The following is a 20,453-nucleotide window of genomic DNA, read 5'->3' on the forward strand; positions in this document are numbered from 1 at the left end:
CAGAATAGGCAAAGAAAGAAAAAATAATAATAAAATGGGAGATTTAAGGCCAAATATATCAGCCATTACATTACACGTAGATAGACTAAGAGCCCTAGAAAAAAGGCAAAAACTGTCAGTCTAAATAAAAAAGAAAACCTAACAATTTGCTACATATAAAACATAAGACTACAAAACAGACTGAAAATTAAAGGGTGAAAATTCTTCAACACTAATCAAAAGAGAGCTGATACTACTACATTAATAACAGAAAAAGTAGACTTTAATCACCAGAAAGGTAACAATCTAAATCTGTATGTACCTAATAACACAGTCTCAAAACCATAAAGCAAAAATTAACACACCACACAAAGAGAGCAAATATACCTATCTGGAATTCCAGAAAGAGATAACAGACTATAGGTAGTAAAGTAACAGAAGAAATTTTCCTACCTTGAAAAAGATAAATGTGTTCGGAACAACAATAAAAACTCACTAATAAGAGAAATCACATCATACACACATTTTAAGCTAAATGAGTTCAACCATACAGGAAAGAACATGAAAAAATTTAAGCAAAACAATCCATTCTACCTGCCATTCCATATAAGCATGCAATATGAGATATGAGCTTGTTCTTCTCCTACTTGAGCACAGCTCCAGTGTGCCTCTTTTAGTATGAATATCTCATTACACTTTCAATTCTAGAGTTTAAAAAATGGTTTTGAACAATGCAAATCTTCCTCTTTATTTAGTGATCAACCAAAAAAAAAAAAAAAAAAAATCTGTTTCAATGCTAAGAAGAAAAGCTATCTAGGCCCAACTTATTGAGAGATGAAATATCAGCCTCCAAAGTAGGGCTCCCCTGGAGAAGGAAATGGCAACCCACTCCAGTATTCTTGCCTAGAGAATCCCATGGACAGAGGAGCCTGCCAGGCTCAGACACAACTGAGCAACTAAGCACAATGTAGGGCTTCCTAAGGAATGTGAAACAGGAAAATGATAATATTTCATATTTCAGTTTTCATATTACTGGCTGAATTTAAATCTAATGCCTAACCAAAATGCAACGCCATGTACCTACTTTCTAAAAAGGAAAAAAAAAAAAAAAAATCAATGAATAAACTTCCATCTAATCATATTCTGGTGAAATTTCTAAGTCTCAAAGTTCACACACACACAAAAATTCTACAAGTATACAGAGGTTTTTAAAAAAGATGAGGGTATGCTGCTGCTGCTGCTGCTGCTGCTGCTACATCACTTCAGTCGTGCCCAACTCTGTGCGACCCCATAGACAGCAGCCCACCAGGCTCCCCCATCCCTGGGATTCTCCAGGCAGGAACACTGGAGTGGGTTGTCATTTCCTTCCCCAATGCGTGAAAGTGAAGTTGCTCAGTTGTGTCTGACTCTTAGCGACCCATGGACTGCAGCCTACCAGGCTCCTCCATCCATGGGATTTTCCAGGCAAGAGTACTGGAGTGGGGTGCCACTGCCTTCTCCATGAGGGTACTGCCTTCTCCATGAGGGTATGAGGGTACATAGTAGACAATATTATATACAATATTGAACTGGAGGAGCCAGGGGGCTGTCCAGTGAATTCTGAAGAAAAAGACTGTAACATGAGAACTTTATATCAAAGGCCAAAATATTATGCATATGCAGAGGCAAATTTAAAACACTCTTAAAGTGGAGCTACATATTGAGTCATTACCACAATATTATCTGATATTTTTACCCAAAATTCTTATGGCTGATACATAAGGCTGATTCTGAAACTGCAAAATCTCTTAACTAAATACACCTACTGTGAAGAAGTACACTATTCCACAAAGATTCCACAAAATTTTTTAAAAATAAGGATCTCTTCAGTGCAGTTCAGTCACTCAGTCGTGTCTGACTCTTTTCAACCCCATGGACTGCAGCACACCAGGCTTCCCTGTCTATCAACAACTCCCAGAGTTTACTCAAATTCATGTCCATTGAGTCAGGGATGCCAGCCAACCATTCTCATCCTCTGTCATCCCCTTCTCCTCCAGCCTTTAATCCTTCCCAGCATCAGGGTCTTTTCAAATGAGTCGGTTCTTTGCATCAAGTGGCCAAAGTATTAAAGTTTTACTTCAGCATAAGTCCTTCCAATGAATATTCAGGACTGATTTGCTTTAGGATGGACTGGTTGGATCTCCTTGCACTGCAAGGAACTGTCAAGAGTCTTCTGCAACACCACAGTTGAAAAGCATCAATTCTTTGATGCTCAGTTTTCTTTATAGTCCAACTCTCACATCCATACATGACTACTGGAAAAACCATAGCTTTGAGTAGGTGGACCTTTGTTGGCAAAGTAATGTCTTTTTTTTTAACATGCTATCTAGGTTGGTTATAACTTTTCTTCCAAGGAGCAAGCATCTTTTAATTGCATGGCTGCAGTCACCATCTGCAGTGATTTTGGAGCCCAAAAAATAAAGTCTGTCACTGTTTCCACTGTCTCCCCATCTATTTGCCATTAAGTGCAGGGACCAGATGCCATGATCTTCGTTTTCTGAATATTGAGTTTTAAGCCAACTTTGCCACTCTCCTCTTTCACTTTCATCAAGAGGCTCTTTAGTTCTTTGCTTTCTGCCATAAGGGTGGTGTCATCTGCATATCTGAGGTTATCGATATTTCTATTGGCAATCTTGATTCCAGCTTGTGCTTCATCCAGCCCAGCACTTCTCATGATGTACTCTGCATATAAGTTAAATAAGCAGGGTGACAATACACAGCCTTGACATACTCCTTTCCCAATTTGGAACTAGTCTGTTGTTCCATGTCTAGTTCTAACTGTTGCTTCTTGATCTGCATACAGATTTCTCAGGAGGCAGGTAAGGTGGTCTGGTATTCCCATCTCTTTTAGAATTTTCCAGTTTGTTGTGATCCACACAGTAAAAAGCTTTGGCATAGTGAATAAAGCAGATGTTTTTCTGGAACTCTCTTGCTTTTTCAATGATCGAGTGGATGTTGGCAATTTGATCTCTGGTTCCTCTGCCATTCTAAAACCAGCTTGAACATCTGGAAGTTCACGGTTCACGTTACTGTTGAAGCCGGGCTTGGAGAATTTTGAGCATTACTTTGCTAGCGTGTGAGATGAGTGCAATTGTGGGGTAGTTTGAGCATTCTTTGACATTGCGTTTCTTTGGGATTGGAATGATACTGACCTTCTCCAGTCCTAAGGCCACTGCTGAGTTTTCCAAGTTTGCTGGCATATTTAGTGCAGCACTTTCACAGCATCATCTTTTAGAATTTGAAACAGCTCAACTGGAATTCCATCACCTCCACTAGCTTTGTTAGTAGTGATGCTTCCTAAGGCCCACTTGACTTCACATTCCAGGATGTCTGGCTCTAGGTGAGTGATCACACCATTGTGATTATCAGGGTCATGAAGATCCATTTTGTACAGTTCTTCTGTGTATTCTTGTCAACTTTTCTTAATGCCTTCTGCTTCTGTTAGGTCCATCCCATTTCTGTCCTTTACTGTGCCCATCTTTGCATGATATATTCCCTCGGTATCTCTAATTTTCTTGAAGAGATCTCTAGTCTTTCCCAATCTATTGCTTTCCTCTATTTCTTTGTACTGATCACTGAGGAAGGCTTTCTTATCTCTCCTTGTTATTCTCTGCATTCAAATGAGTGTATCTTTCCTTTTCTCCTTCGCCTTTCACTTCTCTTCTTTTCACAGCTATCTGTAAGGCCCCCTCAGACAACCATTGTGCCTTTTTGCATTTCTTTTTCTTGGGGATGGTCTTCATCCCTGCCTCCTGTACAATGTCACGAACCTCCGTCCATAGTTCTTCAGGGACACTATCAGATCTAATCCTTTGAATCTATTTGTCACTTCCACTGCATAATCGTATGGGATTTGATTTACATCATACCTGAATGGTCTAGTGGTAGTCCCCCTTTCTTCAATTTAAGTCTGAATTTGGCAATAAGGAGTTCATGATCCGAGCCAGTCAGCTCCCAGTCTTGTTTTTGCTGACTGTATAGAGCTTCTCCATCTTTGGCTGCAAAGAATATAATCAATCTGATTTCAGTATTGGCCATCTGGTGGTGTCCATGTGTAGAGTCTTCTCTTGTGTTGTTGGAAAAGAGTGTTTGCTACGACCAGTGCGTTCTCTTGGCAAAACTCTATTAGCCTTTGCCCTGCTTCATTCTGTACTCCAAGGCCAAATTTGCCTGTTAGTCCAGGTATTTCTTGACTTCCTACTTTTGCACTCCAGTCCCCTACAATGAAAAGGACATCTCTTTTGGGTGTTAGTTCTAGAAGGCCTTATAGGTCTTCATAGAACCGTTCAACTTCTGCTTCTTCAGCATTACTGGTCAGGACACAGACTTGGATTACCATGATATTGAATGGCTTGCCTTGGAAATGAACAGAGATCATTCTGTCATTTTTGAGATTGCATCCAAGTACTGCATTTTGGACTCTCTTGTTGTCTATGATGGCTATTCCATTTCTTCTAAGGGATTCCTGCCCACAGTAGTAGATATAATGGTCATCTGAGTTAAAGTTACCCATTCCAGGCCATTTTAGTTTTCTGATTCCTCAAATGTTGATGTTCATTCTTGCCATCTCCTGTTTGACCACTTCCCATTTGCCTTGATTCATGGACCTAATATTCCAGTTTCCTATGCAATACTGCTCTTTACAGCATCAGACTTTACTTCCATCACCAGTACCATCCACAACAGGGTATTGTTTTTGCTTTGGTTCCATCTCTTCATTCTTTCTGGAGTTATTTCTCCACTGATCTCCAGGCGCATATTGGGCACCTACCAACCTGGGGAGTTCATCTTTCAGTGTCCTATCTTTTTGCCTTTTCATACTGTTCATGGTGTTCTCAAGGCAAGAATACTTAAGTGGTTTGCCATTCCCTTCTCCAGTGGACCACGCTTTGTCAGAACTCTCCACCATGACCCATATGTCTTGGGTGGCCCTACAAGGCATGGCTCATAGTTTCACTGTATTAGACAAGGCTGTGGTCCATGTGATCAGTTTGGTTAGTTTTCTGTGATTGTGGTTTTCATTCCATCTGCCCTCTGATGGAGAAGGATAAGAGGCTTATGGAAGCTTCCTGATGGGAGAGACTGACTGAGGGGGAACTGGGTCTTGTTCTGATGGGTGGGGCCATGCTCAGTAAATCTTTAATCCAATTTTCTGTTGATGGGTGGGGCTGTGTTCCCTCCCTGTTATTTGACCTGAGGCCAAACTATGGTGTAGTAAATGAAGATAACTGCACTGGAGTGACTTTGAGGAGATACCCCAAGTCAAAGGGCAAAGATGGTAGGAGGGGCAAAATCGTGAAATCACATTTAGAATCAAACCCCATACCTGCCAGAGATGCTCAGAGGGCAAAAAACAAACCTTGGGTGCACCAGGACCCAGAGATCCCACAGAGACTGAGACAGAGCTGTGTTTGAGTGTCTCCTGCAGGGTATGGGTCAGCAGTGGACTGCTGTGGGGGCAGGGGCTCTGGGTGCAGCAGACCTGGGTATGGCATAAGCCCTCTTGGAGGAGGTCGCCATTAACCCACCACAGAGCCGCCAGAACTTACACAGGACTGGGGAAACAGACTCTTGAAGGGCACAAACAAAACTTTGTGTGCACCAGGAGAAAGGAGCTGTGACCCCACAAGAGGCTGACCCAGACTTGCCCATGAGTGTCCAGGAGTCTCTGGTGGAGGCAAGGGTTGGCAGTGACCTGCTGCAGGGTTGGCGACACTGAGTGCAGCAACACTGTGCTTGGGACCTTTTGAGGGAGGTTGCCATTATGTTCATTAACTCCATCATAGTTTGGCCTCAGGTCAAATAACAGGGAGGGAACACAGCCCCGCCCATCAACAGGATATCTTCATAAAGTAGCAAAAATTTAATTTCTCAGTTCAGTTCAATCACTCAGTCGTGTCCAACTCTTTGCGACCCCATGAACCAGGCCTCCCTGTCCATCACCAACTCCCGGAGTCTACCCAAACCCATGTCCATTCAGTCAGTGATGCCATCCAACCATCTCATCCTCTGTTCTCCCCTTCTCCTGCTGCCCTCAATCCTTCCCAGCATCGGGGTCTTTTCAAATGAGTAAGCTCTTCACATCAGGTGGCCAAAATATTGGAGTTTCAGCTTCAACATTGGTCCTTCCAATGAACACCCAGGACTGATCTCCTTTAGGATGGACTGGTTGGATCTCCTTCCTGTCCAAGGGACTCTCAAGAGTCTTCTCCAACACCACAGTTCAAAAGCATCAATTCTTCTGCGCTCAGCTTTCTTTATAGCCCAAATCTCACATCCATACATGACCACTGGAAAAACCACGGCCTTGACTAGACGGACTTTTGTTGACAAAATAATACCTCTGCTTTTTAATATGCTGTCTAGGTTAGTCATAACTTCCCTTCCAAGGAGTAAGCATCTTTTAATTTCATGACTGCAATCACCATCTGCAGTGATTTTGGAGCCCCCCAAAATAAAGTCAGCTACTGTTTCCACTGTTTCTCCATCTATTTGCCATGAAGTGATAGGACTAGATGCCATGATCTTAAGTTTTCTGAATTCCTCAGTACTTCCCAATACACATCATCCTGAAGCTTATTTCTGCAGTTTTGAATAAAATCCAGAGAAATCAAATGTTTCAGAAGATACCCACAATGCCTAACAGCAAATAGATGACATTTTAGGAAACAAATAGGTCACGATAAGGTCGATTTTCAGGCATCAAAAATTGGAACGTGCACTACTTCCAGCTTCCTTTCTAGCATCACAATCTTTAAAAGATTATCTGGCCTATGATTTCATCATCTAATAACCACCCCTCCATTTCATGACAAATGATAAACTTCAGAGTAACAGAAGTGAGCTTTTTCAAGAAAGAGTTTACTAATCAAGAACATTCTGCCTCAACTCACACTGCTCTTCCTTTTACTCTTCTTGCCAGAAGAGCCTGACTATATAAAAAGCTTACTCATGTCTTCAAAACCAGCTCAAGTCTCACTTCCTCCAAGAAACTTATTAACCAGATACTCCAAACTAAACAAATTCTTATCCTTCCCTACATAAATTCACTCATTTAACAATCTAGTAATACATTGTCATCAGATAATATAAGCCAAATTATATAAATTTTATCTAATTTTCATGTATCTTTAGCTAGCCTTTCCATCCAGTTTATAAAATAATAAAAAACAAGAGTTTATGTTTAATGAGTGATTAAGATAAACCAGGTTCTGTTCTAAGCATGAACACACAACTCATTTACTGCCTACCTCAGTTCAGTAGAATGGTAAGTTATTACATATGTTATTTATAGTAAAGAATTGCTCAGAACTGTCTTTGTAAGCCTCCCCTCTCCCTGCCTAGCACTCTAACCTAGGGCCACAACATGCATATAGAGGTAAGGGAAAATAACAAAGATTACTTTATCACTATCCCATTTATTCACACAAATGTTTCTAAATAAGATATCCAGGAACTAAATGAATTTTATCATTTTGCATAGCTCTGATTCTAGGTACTTACCTTTTTCTGCAGACACAGTATTACTTCCTTCCTTTGGACACCCAATGAAGTCTTTGCCCTAGGTTTTCTTCTTCCTCCCTCAGGGAAATGATCTAGTCTTTATAGCTCAGTAGGTAAAGAACCTGCCTGCAGGAGACCCAGGTTTGATCCCTGAGTCAGGAAGATCCCCAGGAGAAGGAAATGGCAGCCCGCTCCAGTATTCTTGCCTGGAGAATTCCATGGAGAGAGGAGCCTGGCAGCCTACAGTACATGATGTCACAAGAGTTGGACACCACTTAGCAACTAAACCACCACCACCATGGCTTGCAGTATCACCTCTATCAGACAATTCTTGACCCTACATTTCTAGCCAGACCTCCCAATTCTGTAATACCTTTACAGAGACGTTATGCTGGCATCTCAGTCTCAGGGTATTCAAAAATGGAAATCAGATCCTGTCCCTTAAACTTGTCTTTCCTGTTGCATCCTTTATCCATTTTCCACTTTAAAGCACCTTGGTAACTTGAGACAAACCAGCCTTCAAGTATTTGATTAACTGAACTTATTCTAAGCTAAAATTAGTCATCCTGTCTTAAAAGAGGTAATATCATGTTTCAACTCCAATTTTTCACTCAAACCAATGATTAAGATTTTTTTTTTCCTTCAAAACAGAACCATTTGAAAGTTTATGAATCCATAGCAAGCAAATATCAGCAGTGATTAGCAGAAGTCAGGTAAGCAGACTGACTCAATGACTCTGTGTGCTTCTCATTTTGTGAAAAACCACAAGTAGCCATGGGAGTTTTGACAGCTGTAAGTTTTACATTGTTCCTATTCTTAAGTATATTATCTAATTTATATTTATAAATGAACCATCAATTTGAGAAAGGATAAAGGAATATGAACAAAAGACAGACAATTCTCAGAAATAATATAAACCATTAATAAAAATCTGAAAGGTGCTCAACTCCATTAATAATTTTAAAATATAAAATTTAAAGAGATATACTTTATTCATTTATCTGACTGACAAAGCCTGAGGTCTGAAAATAGTATTTTGGCAAGTGTGTGGATAAATAGGCTGTTGATAGAGAAAAATCAGTGTTTTGAAGAACAACTTGGAAATAACTAGAAAAAATTTTAACACACACAGTTTTATCCTACAATTCCAACATTTACAAACTTATTCGATAGTATTTTCGAACATGTGCACAAAGACATTTGTTTGTTAAAGTGGGTTCACTGCATATGATTACAATAAATAATTTGAGAACATTAAATGCAATTGGTTAAATAAATTATGATAGCATCTATAAAATACCATGTGGCTATCAAAATAGCTGTGATAAATTATATGTACTCACAATGGAAAGATGTCCCAAAACAAGTTGGAAAATAGAATACACAGCACAATCCCACTTGTATATGTATATATTATAAAAAGATTTAATTGTATACATAAAACAGAAAGTCCATAGCTATTAAAAGTGATTATCTCTAGGGAGTGAGATGTTGTTTGAAATTTTTAAAATATTTTTTATTTTCTTAAAATCAAATCAACAATTAATGTCACTCCCCAAATTTAAATTCATATAAATATTTGAGCCATCAGGGTTTAAAATGCTGCTAATAGAGAAATTCTACGGCTTGAGGGGCAGGGACTAGCAGAGAAGGAACCCTGCCCTGTCACCTCACCTTCCTTTCTATTCACATTTCCTTTTCTCCCACCTCAAGGGCCGACCTGGACTCACACTAATACTCTGAGATGAGATGGGACTCCAGATATTTCTGAGGGAAGATATCTCTTCCCAGACAGTGACTGTATCTACAGAAGGAGGGGCAAAAGAAATGGCCAAGGGCAGGAAATATCCATTACAAGTGATGGAAAGGAAAAGAAACTCCTCAATCTGGCTGAGACAACCACTTCTGTTTAAGAGAAGATCTTTGTATTCTTATACTTATTTTACATCTTCTTCATTACAAAGGTGACTAATTGCTATTGTTAAAGGTCATTTCCAAAATAAGTCTTCCAACCAGTTCTGATCAACTATGGACTCAGAAATCAGATAACAGAGTTTGTTAGAACTACATGTGAATTAAAGATAAACAGGCTCTAAGCAAAGACTTCGGGGACTCTGAGAAACTTATTTACTTTGATACACAGACTTTGATTATTTCTTTTGTCCTTTAGTCTTCAGCTGTGTTTTGGAGGTGAGGGTTCAGGATAGTTGACTTCTATGTAGTTGGGGTGTTATTAATAAAGGGGGCTTCCCTTGTGGCTCAGCTGGTAACAAATCCACCTGCAGTACAGGAGACCTGGGTTCGATCCCTGAGTTGGGAACATCTCCTGGAGAAGGGAAAGGCTACCCACTCCAGTATTCTGGCCTAGAGAATTAAGTCAGACACAACTGAGCAACTTTCACTTTCACTTCACTAATCGCCACAAGATACACACAATCTCCTGGATATACAACATTGTGTAACTTTGAAACAACAACACCCTTCAAACCAAAAGCTTTCAAGAATTAACCAAAAAGATCCTCAAATTTTAGTTTTTACATTAAAAGTCATGCTATGAATAAAAAATTATAAATAAAACTTGTAATTTGTTATTCTATTCCCTGAATTTGTATATGATAATGTTATTATCTTAATTATACCTTAATATAAGGATATATCTTGGTAATTTTTTTTACTCACTCTGCAGCTGAAAAGCAAATATTCTGTATTCAGTTTCCATGTGGTTATCATTTTAAAAATTCACTCTGCTCAGGGCTCCTCTGTAAGTTTTATTGGCTATTACTGACCAGTAATAAATAAATCCTGAAAACCTTTACAATCAATCTCCGGATTTCCCGAAGACATGGAAGTAGCTGTACCCCTAGATGCTTCCATTATTAGCATTCTCATATATTCAAACATTCCAGTAATCATTTCCCTCAGAGGAAATGAAAAATAACTCCCTTTGAGAGTTCTAGTCTACTGACTTGTTAAAACTAAGTTGGGACTACTCTAAACACATAGAACCAAAACTATGAGAAAAGCAGTACTATTATTTTGATTAATAGTAACACAATAATTCCAGAATTTGTTTTTCCACCTACAGCAGTAATTATACCTTCTCTCTCCAAATTAAGTTATTATCTCTGCTATTAGACCAAGGTTTCCTAACGATAGAAAACATGTCCAATGAATCTTAGTAACTCCACAGTGCATGGCTTTGGCATAATTATACCTCCAAGATAACATGTTTGCAACTAGTCAAAACTACCTCGATTTTTAGTTTTGGCTATACAACAACTATCCAACTGACTACAAAATTAAATTGAGAAATTCTTGCCATAAAACAAGTTTAAGGGAAGTTTTTTTAATGCCATCTGCAACAACATGGATGGACCTAGAGATTATCAAACCAAGTGAAGTCAATCAGAAAGACAAATAGCATATATAATCACTTACATGCAGAATTTAAATATGACACAAATGAAACTATTTACAGAACAGAAACAGACTCACAGACATAGAAAACAAACTATGGTTGTTATTAAAGGGGTAAGGGGATGGGGAAGGATAAATTAGGAGTCGGGGATTAACAAGCTACTATACATAAAATGGATAAACAGGTTTTACTGTATAGCACAGGGAATTGTATTTAATATCCTATAATAAACTATAATGGAAAAGAATATGAAAAAGAATATATATATATATAAATGAATCACTTTTTAATAACACAGCATTGTAAATCAACTATACTTCAAAAAAATTTTTTTTCAAAAAGAGGTTATTTCTCATGATTCTTTTTAATAGGAAAAGCAAAGACATAATGCAAATCTCAAACTGTCCAACTGCTAACTCCTTAAAAAGAAGAACTCAAGTACTGATTTTAGTGAAATAAGACATACAAAATCACTACCTCTCTCTCTCCCCTTTCTTCACATAAGCAAGTCAAAGGGAGAATTAAAATCTACTCTTTTCAGCTAGATCAGTAACCTTGCCAGTTTAGTTTACATCCTTTATAAGCCTAAAATTATCTAATATTTCAAGTAATACTGCAACTTAAAACATGTTACAATTGCTTAACACTGAAACTTTATTTCTTGAAATCAGCCCTAAAGCTATCTTTACACACATGAAGTAAAATCATATATGACCATTAACAGGCAACTTAAAAGATTCTCCCAGTCATATCCAACTTCACATTAGGGGGAAAAAAAGATGTACAGTAAGTTGGGCTTTCAAGAATGACAAAAGGTAATTATTGAATCAAAGAACAGAAATGATCAGTGTTCAAACACGAACAGAATAGAAGTCATTTAGCTGAGATAAACCTACCACTTAATTTTACAGACTTCAGAGTTATAGAAACTTGGAGAGAGAAGTGACCTTTGAAATTACTTATTAATTAAGTAATTAATTAATCTCTTCAGTTTCAAGTCGAAACAGAGAAGCTATGGGACCTGCATTTTAAAATACTGGCCTTAAGTTCACAATTAAAGATGAAAATATCTTGAAGAATAGTAAAAGTACAGGTCAATGATGTTATTCTTAATGATCTCATTACTCTTTTAAAATTAATGGAACCCTGATTCCCACGTACACACAAAAATTATCTTTTCACCAATAATCCCATACAAGGGAATCCAAAATATAAAGGGAAAGACTATATGTTCATTATAGCACTTTCTATTAGAGCAAAATATTGAAAACATCATCAACATCCATAAAAGAAGCATTATGCAGCAGTATGCATATCATTAGCAGCAGTATGCAGTATACTAAAGAGCACAGTCTTTGGATCTGTAAAGAACTGGATCTGAATGCCAACTTTTCCATATGAAAGCTGTGAGGCCTATGACAATTCACTTAATATTTCAGACTCAGTTACCTCACCTGTAGAATGGGGAGATACTACAGTCTTCCTCAGGGTTGTACACTGGATTTAACACATGTATCAGAGTGTGGCAGAGCACTTACAGCTCAGTGAGTACTCAATAAATAGCACTTTTACTGGCCACTATTAATACTGCATTGATTCACTGGAATATTATACAGACATTTTAAATATTATAGGAAAATCTGTAGGTAGTGGCATGAAAAGATCGCCAACACACTGTTAACCAAAAACAAATTGAAAAACAGTAAGTAGTATGATCTTGCTTATGTGTAAAAAATAAAACCATACACATATATAAATACAGAAGGAAAAGTATTAGAAGTGGTTATTTATGGGTTAAAAAAAAGGAATTTGTTGGTGGAAGATTTACTTTAGGTACCTTTTCTTTTCCTTCAAACAAACATATATTTAAGCATTTTTTTTAAATTTTAATTGATGATTTAAAGATAGTGTGGCAACAAAGAAAAATGGCATAGTTGTACACATACCATGATTACAACATAAAAATTATGTGCCATATAGACAGTGACTAGAAAGAAAAATACCAAAATTACACCAGGGAGTCTATATGAAATTTTTTGTCTCTATCTCCAAAAGTTTTTAGTCAAAAACTCACTTGATTCTGAACAAATCCCAAAATTGGGGCTATATTTTGATATCATCTTCCACTGCTTGTGTCCCATGACAAAAGTCAATTTTGAAAAAGTCATAAACATAAGATTTTTTTCTCACCTCATTAGCTCTCTGATCAATATGATCTTAACTATAGTCATTTCCCCTGACTGCTTTCTTATTGTTGATGCAATTTTACCCAGAAACCAAAACACCACCAACTGCCTGGTAAACATCTCCCAATCACACAAAAGTCAGTAAAAAAGTGAAGGGTTTGGCAAGAAAGACTACTAAATAGATAAACAGAGCTTCCACATAATGAGTTTAATATTATCCCTATATTTTATATTAGCAAGAAGTAATAAAGAAACCAACAATGATTAATGCTGGGAAAAACATACACTTCCAAAAAATTTAATAGAATTATACTACGTTTTTAAGTTTATAAAAAACATTAGAACCATTCTTTCTACACAGACACTGTACCTATCAGTTTATCAGCAATTTTATCAAGACACTGTATTCTTCTGACAACTCAGATAAACAAGGTATTATTCTTGCTTGCCTATAGCCCCCAAGAGACATATGGCAATGTGTAGAACCATGTGAGTGAAGTCGCTCAGTCGTGTCAGACTCTTTGAGACCCCACGGACTGTAGCCCACCAGGCTCCTCCATCCATGGGATTCTCCAGGCCAGAATACTGGAGTGGATAGCCTTTCCCTTCTCCAGGGGATATTCCCAACCCAGGGATCGAACCCAGGTCTCCCAAATTGTGGGCAGATTCTTTACTAGCTGAGCCACAAGGCAAACCTGTAGAACCATAAGTCTTGTTCAAACCCTCAGCCTCTATGTGGTAAGTCTTTTTTCACCATTCACATATTAATTTTCATATGGTTTACTAAAAGCAGTCACATTTCTAATCTCCTTTGAGCATTCACCCTGCAAATCTACAAACTCTTTTATACTTCATTCCATTACACTGGCAAAGCAGGGCATTAGTCTCTGTTTACAGATCAATTAGTATGATCACTGATCTTTCCAAAGATGACAAAGCTACTAAATACTAAAGCTGCAGCATATCCAAAAAAAGAAGAAAGAGAAAGCAATACATACACACACAAAATTTTTGTCATCAGACATGTGAAGGACCATCATATAAAGGAATCAGATATGTGCGATAAGGCCCAGGAGTTAAAAATAAAAGAGATTCAGTATTCAATAAATAAACAATTAATGGTAATCAATTTTGTGCCAGATGCTTGTTTTACACCAGCTAAGAAAAATCCAAACCCTCAAGAGGTTCAGACTAGTAGAGAAGATAAGAAAGAAGTAACAACGACATGAAAAGGACTCAAAGAGCTATGGGGACACAGAGAGTGATGACTCTACGTCTCTTTGGGGGCGCAGGTGAGTAGAGAAAAATTCACTCAACAGATGAGTATGAGTTTCAAAAGCAGATAAGATGGGAAGTGGCATCACCAGGAAGAAAGAACAGCATGAACAACAGCCTAGAGACCTGAAGTTAACCTGGAGAGGTGGACCACCGGGTACACATGAAAAGAAATGAGGCTTTAAACTGGGAGTGCGGGAGCCTGTGGTGAAAGACACAAATGCCTCACCATTTCCATGCCAAGAAGTTTATACTCCAACATGCAAGCTATGGAACACTACTATGAGATTATAAGTAGCAGAGTGGCATGCTCATAAAAATATGTAAGAAAGCTCATTTGGGCAGGACAGATTTCTAGAGGCTAACTGTGGAGATAAAGAGATTAATCACAGAGCCACTGTTGTTACTCTCGGTGAGTTGGTGATGATTCAAGAAATACCTAGGAGGTAAAAATCAAGAACTATTGGCTATAGTTGGGGTTGCTTCCCAGGGGCACAGTGGTAAGAACTATTGGCTATAGTTGGGGTTACTTCCCAGGGGTGCAGTAGTAAAGAATTCACCTGCCAATGCAAGAGATGCAGGAGACGAGTGTTCAATCCCTGGGTTGGGAAGATCCCCTGTAGGAGGAAATGGCAACCCATTCCAGCAACCCATCTTGCCTGGAGAATTCCATAAAAAGAGGAGCCGGGCGGGCCACAGTCCATGGGCTGGCAAAGAGTCAGACATGACTGAGCGTGCACACACAGACTGGCTATGGGAAAGAGGGAAGGGGAAGAGTCCAGGGTGACTTCTAAATCTCAACTTGTTTGAGTGATGAACAGTGATGTCCAAGACAGGTAACAAAGGAAAACAAGTCCATGCAATCAATCAGTGTAAGAGTCCTAGACCAGAAATTGATTTGCTATTGTCTGGAGAGAGGGGATGAGAGAAGAGGAGCAAAGATAAGTTTACTTTTGGTCTTGTGTAATGTACAGTACCTCTTCAGCGAAGCTAGAGAGTGATACGTGAAGAGTGGACCAGGAGAGTCATTAGCTTAAATCAGCAACTGAAGACAAGTAAAATGTACAGAACAAGATCAAACTTAGACACCAATATTTAATGAGAAGATGAGAGAAAAACCTGAAAACAAATGAAGAACTGATTACAGGAGTATGAGATGAATCAAGAGGTAGGGTGACACCAAAAAACCGGCAACAGAAGAGAAAAAAATTCAAGAAGGGTGGGGAGGGTGAAAATTAAAGTTAAATGTACTGCATAAAGCAAAGTTTAACTTAGACACCAATATTTAACGAAAGGATGAAAGAAAAACCTGAAACGAAGAATTGATTACAGGAGTACAACATAAATCAACAGATAGGGTGACACCAAAAAAAAGGCAAGAAAAGAGGAAAAAAAAAATTCAAGAAAGATGGGGAGGGTGAAAATTAAAGTTAAATGTACTGCATAAAGCAAAGTTTACGCTCTGTTAGTTTAAATAACTAACAGAAGTTATTTGAAATGGAAACAGACTACCTTGTGAGGTAATGAATCACATCATCAAATTAATGATTCAGGCTGATAGTCATCTATGCAGGATGTTAACAAGAGGATTCTTACCTTAAAAGGGAAGTATAGCTACATGGCCTCTATAGTACACCTCTGAAGTCTAGGTCAAGGCTAGCCTCAGTGTCATTATGACACTTTATCAAATATTCTTCTGCAGTTTGATCAGAAAATTGAATATTTGATTATTTTAATAAAACCTTTAAAAAACAATCTCTACATTTCATGTAACTCAGAAGTAATCAATACTGGATTAAAACTTCTCACTAATTCTGCTCCTGGGATACAAAAAGTTGCCACTGAAAGTGTAGACAGCTGATGTAGTCTCCGGAAACTCGAACTTCAGATTTCAAATGAGCTCTCACATTGTTTCCCTACCAGTCTCCATTCTGGCACCCTAATTCCACCTGTGCACCATTCCTTATCACTCTAATTAGAGAAGACTTGCATTGCACAAGCGGCTCTGTCACATCCTCTTTCTCTTGGTCCCTGCACATCTTTTCAGTAATCTGCTTCTCCTTCCTTCCTGAAGACCATGTAGCTAATCACTTCCAACTCTTCCACTGCTGACCATTTTCTCTCACCAGTCCTCCCCTCTTTCCTCTACCACCTCATGTCTACTCAATGTTGGAAAAACACCCCGTTTATCCTGCTGTCCCACACTCTATTGTTCTCCTTTTACTACCAAGGATCTCTATATCCCACCACCTATTTGTTATAGTTCCCTACAGAAAGATATCTAAGACTACCCCTTAACAGAAATTAAAAATTTAAGCCACTGATAAAAGACGTATGATTTACTGAAACAGTTTGTTCAGTCACTGCTGACTCCCTTTTCAATTCCCTTAATGTCTTTGCAGCCTGCGAATGAACTGACCAGCCCTTCCTAGCTGCAGTTACTCCTTTTCCTTTTGCAGTGAGGCTGGATGGATTGTGGAAGGCACTCTGCAGAGAATCAGAAGATTCATGCTTGAGACCCAACTATACCACTAATTATCTGTGCGTCTCCTCACCTCTGCTCCTGTTCAGATCTCACTGCTGACATGCTGACACCCAGTCTAGGTTAGGTCCCTGCAGTCTAAGCTTTCTCAAAACCTAGTCTTCTCAGTAGTGCTTATCAGAACAACTTAATTACTATATAATTAGTATTTAAATGGCTGTCTTTCCTACACACGCAGGACTGCAAACTCCATGAAGGCAAAATGCACATTTCAGCCATGCTTCGCACCTCTCGTCAGCACAAAATAAAAGTCCATCAAATGAATTAATGGTGAAATAGTTGTCATGACTTCCTAAGAGACTTATTTTTATTAATCTAAAATTACTAGCACTTTACTTACAACATTACTGACAAAATTTTAAACAGAAACTCCACCAATTACCTACCACAAACATGATGAATTATATATAAAATTTTACATGTAAAATTAAATAAGTCTTCTATGACAGCTACATTTTTCTTGCTTATCCACAAGAACAGAAAGGGGTGGATCAGGTACTTACATTTCAGGACCAACATGTGTACTCCAGGTTGAATGTACAAGTGTAAGCTTGATACTAAAAACCTATTGTTTAGGTAGCTGTTTTTGATAGTACTTTGGGTTTAAAACTTTTTAACACTGGTAAAACCTATGTGCTACATATACTCTGTGAGAAAATCAAAAAAGAAAGCTTTTATCAGACAAGTTACATGGCAGTGTGATTTTAAATATAAACCAGGGAAAAATAAGTAATAGTTTAATTGAATAGAAGCTGCCACTGTGCCTGATAAAATGACTTTCAAATATAAAAATTTCAGATCTCATGTAACTAGGTGAAAGTTGTCAAGTTTTATGATACACCGCCTTGGTCAAACAATTTAAACAGATTACATGTTAATTTGCCCTTCTGCTGAGTGTGTCCCGCTCCTCAATTATACAGTAAGGTCCTTACAGGCAGGTTTGGCGTTTTGTTCATTGGTCCCCTTAAATAAACAGGAATGCAGGTGATTTCAATAATCTATGATCGACAAAGTCTGAAAATAGCGTTTGTGGATAAATATAGTTAAATATTGCCACTTGAAAACAACGTGCAAGTACTTAAAAGCCGATACTTAGACAATTCCCTAGGTTAACAGCCCGATAACAGGCTGTAAATATTGTTGTAATCCCCAGGAAAGAGGTATTTTCATAACGGAAACACTAACAGATATAATCACTAGAAGCTGTTCTCCAAGGCGCTCTCATCGTTAAGTCAACACCACCAGTTACGGGGGGTCAGTCGTGACCCTCGGACACCCTCGCTCTGCCGCAGCCTCGGGGCTACCAAACCCGCTGAGGAGTCCCTGGAGATCAACCAGCGCTTCCCTGGGGCTTCAGCTGGGAAATCCCTGGCCAGGGAATGAGGAGTTCAAGACCCCCCCTTTCCTGAAATTAATGAATTGGCCATACGATTGTTTATTTAATGAGGTGTGTAGTGGCCTCTACTGGTGCTTGTGTGAGCACAAGAATGTCCCACTCTTACAAGTGGGATGAGCCTTGGGGGAGGGGAGGGAAGAGAAGGGTGAACCTGCCTCCGGGTACAAAGCCCCCAACTAGACCCCGGAGCCCCCGATGCGCCCCCACCGCCGCCCCTCTCCTTGGCGGCGCCCCAGCCTGCCCACTCCACTCTCCACCCTGCGCGATCCCCTTTCTCCTCAGCAACCCGAGACGAGACAGAGAAGTTCCTGCACGTTTCCTCCTGGATCCTAAACAAAAACACCGCAGCCGCCGCCGGTGCCGGTACCGCGCCCCCGCCCCCACCCCGAGCCTCCCGGGTCGGCGCCCCGCGGCCGCCGCTTACCTGAGGACTGCGGCGGGGAGCCGCTCCTGGCGGCCGCGACGCCTGGCGCCGGGCGCCCGAGCAGCAGCAGGCAGCAGAGCCAGAAGAAGGAGGTGCTGAGGAGTCGCCAGGCTCCCGGCTCCGCCGCCATCTCTTCCCGGCAAGCGGCAGCGGCGGCGGCAGCACCGCGGAGCCCTCGCCTCCTTCCCTCCCGCGCGCCTCAGCCGGTCCCTCGCTGCAGGCTTGGCTCCCGCGGCGGCCGCCGCCGCTGCTCCAGCCCGACCCGGCCCGGCCCGCACGGCCCCTCTCGCGGGAGGGGAGACTCGGGGGCGCCTCCCTCCTGCAGGGAGGCGGAGAGGGGAGGAGAGCAGAGAGGGGGGAGTCAGTACATTCCGGGGCTGGGGGGCGGGGGGGGGGGTCCGTCTCTAGGTTCCAGGCGCCGCCACCCGCCGCCGACTCCGGCTCCACACACACCAGCGCGAGGGGGGCGGAGACCGCGGGCGGCAGGGGTGGGGGGCGGGGACCCCGGGCGCGCACCCCCGCGCACGCGCAGGCGCGCGTCTCCCTCGCCCGTACCCTCTCGGCTCCGCGCGCGGCCCGCCCCCGCTGCAATCCGGGCTGACGCCTCGCGGCCGCGGCGGCGGGCCCATCCCCCTCCCCCTTCTCCCCGGAGCCGCGGACGGGCGCGGGGAGCGCGCGCCGAGAGCTGCTGCTGGCGTCAGGGAAACCCCGGAGAAGCGGATCCTCCTCCTCCTCCTCCTCTTGGCTTCCTAGCACCCGGGAGAAACACACCCCTTCTCTCCTCGCCGCCCGCCTCACCTCCCCAGATGCCTCTGGCTGCGGAGACCAGAGGATGAGAGGCGCTCCGAGCCCGGGCTTGTCCGGGAGGCCGGAGAGGGTGCGCACCTCTTTCAGCCTGGGCCCGGGGCCTCTATATAGGGCCTGAGAGGAAACCAAATGGCCTCCGGGAGGAAACCTGGGTGCGCAGAGGGTCGGCGCGGGGATTTATGTGCCAGCCAAAAACAATAGCGATCCCGCCCGGCTCTTGCTGGGACCTGGCGCGGCTCCCGTGGGAGGGGGCCCACCGCGCCGCCGCTGACCTCCCGCTTCCCGGCCGGGCCGCCCTCGCCGCGAGCTTCCCCGGGACAGTGCCAGGTCCGCCCGGACCGCGGGGCCCGCGCCCCCACCCGCGGCTCTCGGCCGGGGTCCAGGGAAGCGGAGCGCAAACAAAGGTGCCGGTGTCCGCTCCACCAGCCGGTGTGGGGGCCTGGGCGGAACCCCGTGACCCCCTTTGGGCCGATCCGCGGGCTCTGAGACCTTTCACCTCTACCTTTGCGGGCCACCTCGCGTTTTCGTACCAGGAAATCACATCTCTTCGCTGGTGAACCGGGAGCTGGAGCGTTGTGATTTTAAACTACTTAGTAATCGTGAGGTAGAACCAGGTCACGCAAAGTTAGGGGAAAGCAGTTTGTCCTTACACGGCTGATGAGAATACCGAAAATCGTACAGGTTGCACCCATGGAAGATATTTTGAGAAAAAAAAATTGTGCGGTTGTACACTTGGAGAGTCATGTTTGATTGTTAATATGAGTTAACAATTATTCTGTATATTGTATACTCAATGTTATTCTGTATACTCAATAATCAAAATGTGTTGCTTTCCACAAGTAGATGGCTAGTTCTCTGACTTCCATAGCTGTCTGTGCCATCTC

General features: G+C 41.4%; 1 protein-coding gene across 5 annotated transcripts in view; it reads right to left on the reverse strand.

Moving 5' to 3' along the window:
• The window catches only part of NEO1 (neogenin 1), a 225,153-nt gene extending 206,158 nt beyond the window's left edge, over nucleotides 1-18,995 (reverse strand). For 2 of the 5 annotated variants that reach the window (XM_061157913.1, XM_061157912.1), the window contains exon 1: nucleotides 18,763-18,995. In XM_061157913.1, the coding sequence (XP_061013896.1) occupies nucleotides 18,763-18,892 (130 nt within the window). In that variant the 5' untranslated portion in view covers nucleotides 18,893-18,995. The remainder of the gene's footprint in view (nucleotides 1-18,762) is intronic. The other 3 variants (XM_061157911.1, XM_061157909.1, XM_061157910.1) reach the window with 2 other exon arrangements.
• Between the last annotated feature and the right edge of the window lie 1,458 nt (nucleotides 18,996-20,453).

Source organism: Dama dama, chromosome 12 (assembly GCF_033118175.1).
Source record: "Dama dama isolate Ldn47 chromosome 12, ASM3311817v1, whole genome shotgun sequence".
In the NCBI taxonomy this organism is placed as follows: Eukaryota; Metazoa; Chordata; class Mammalia; order Artiodactyla; family Cervidae; genus Dama; species Dama dama.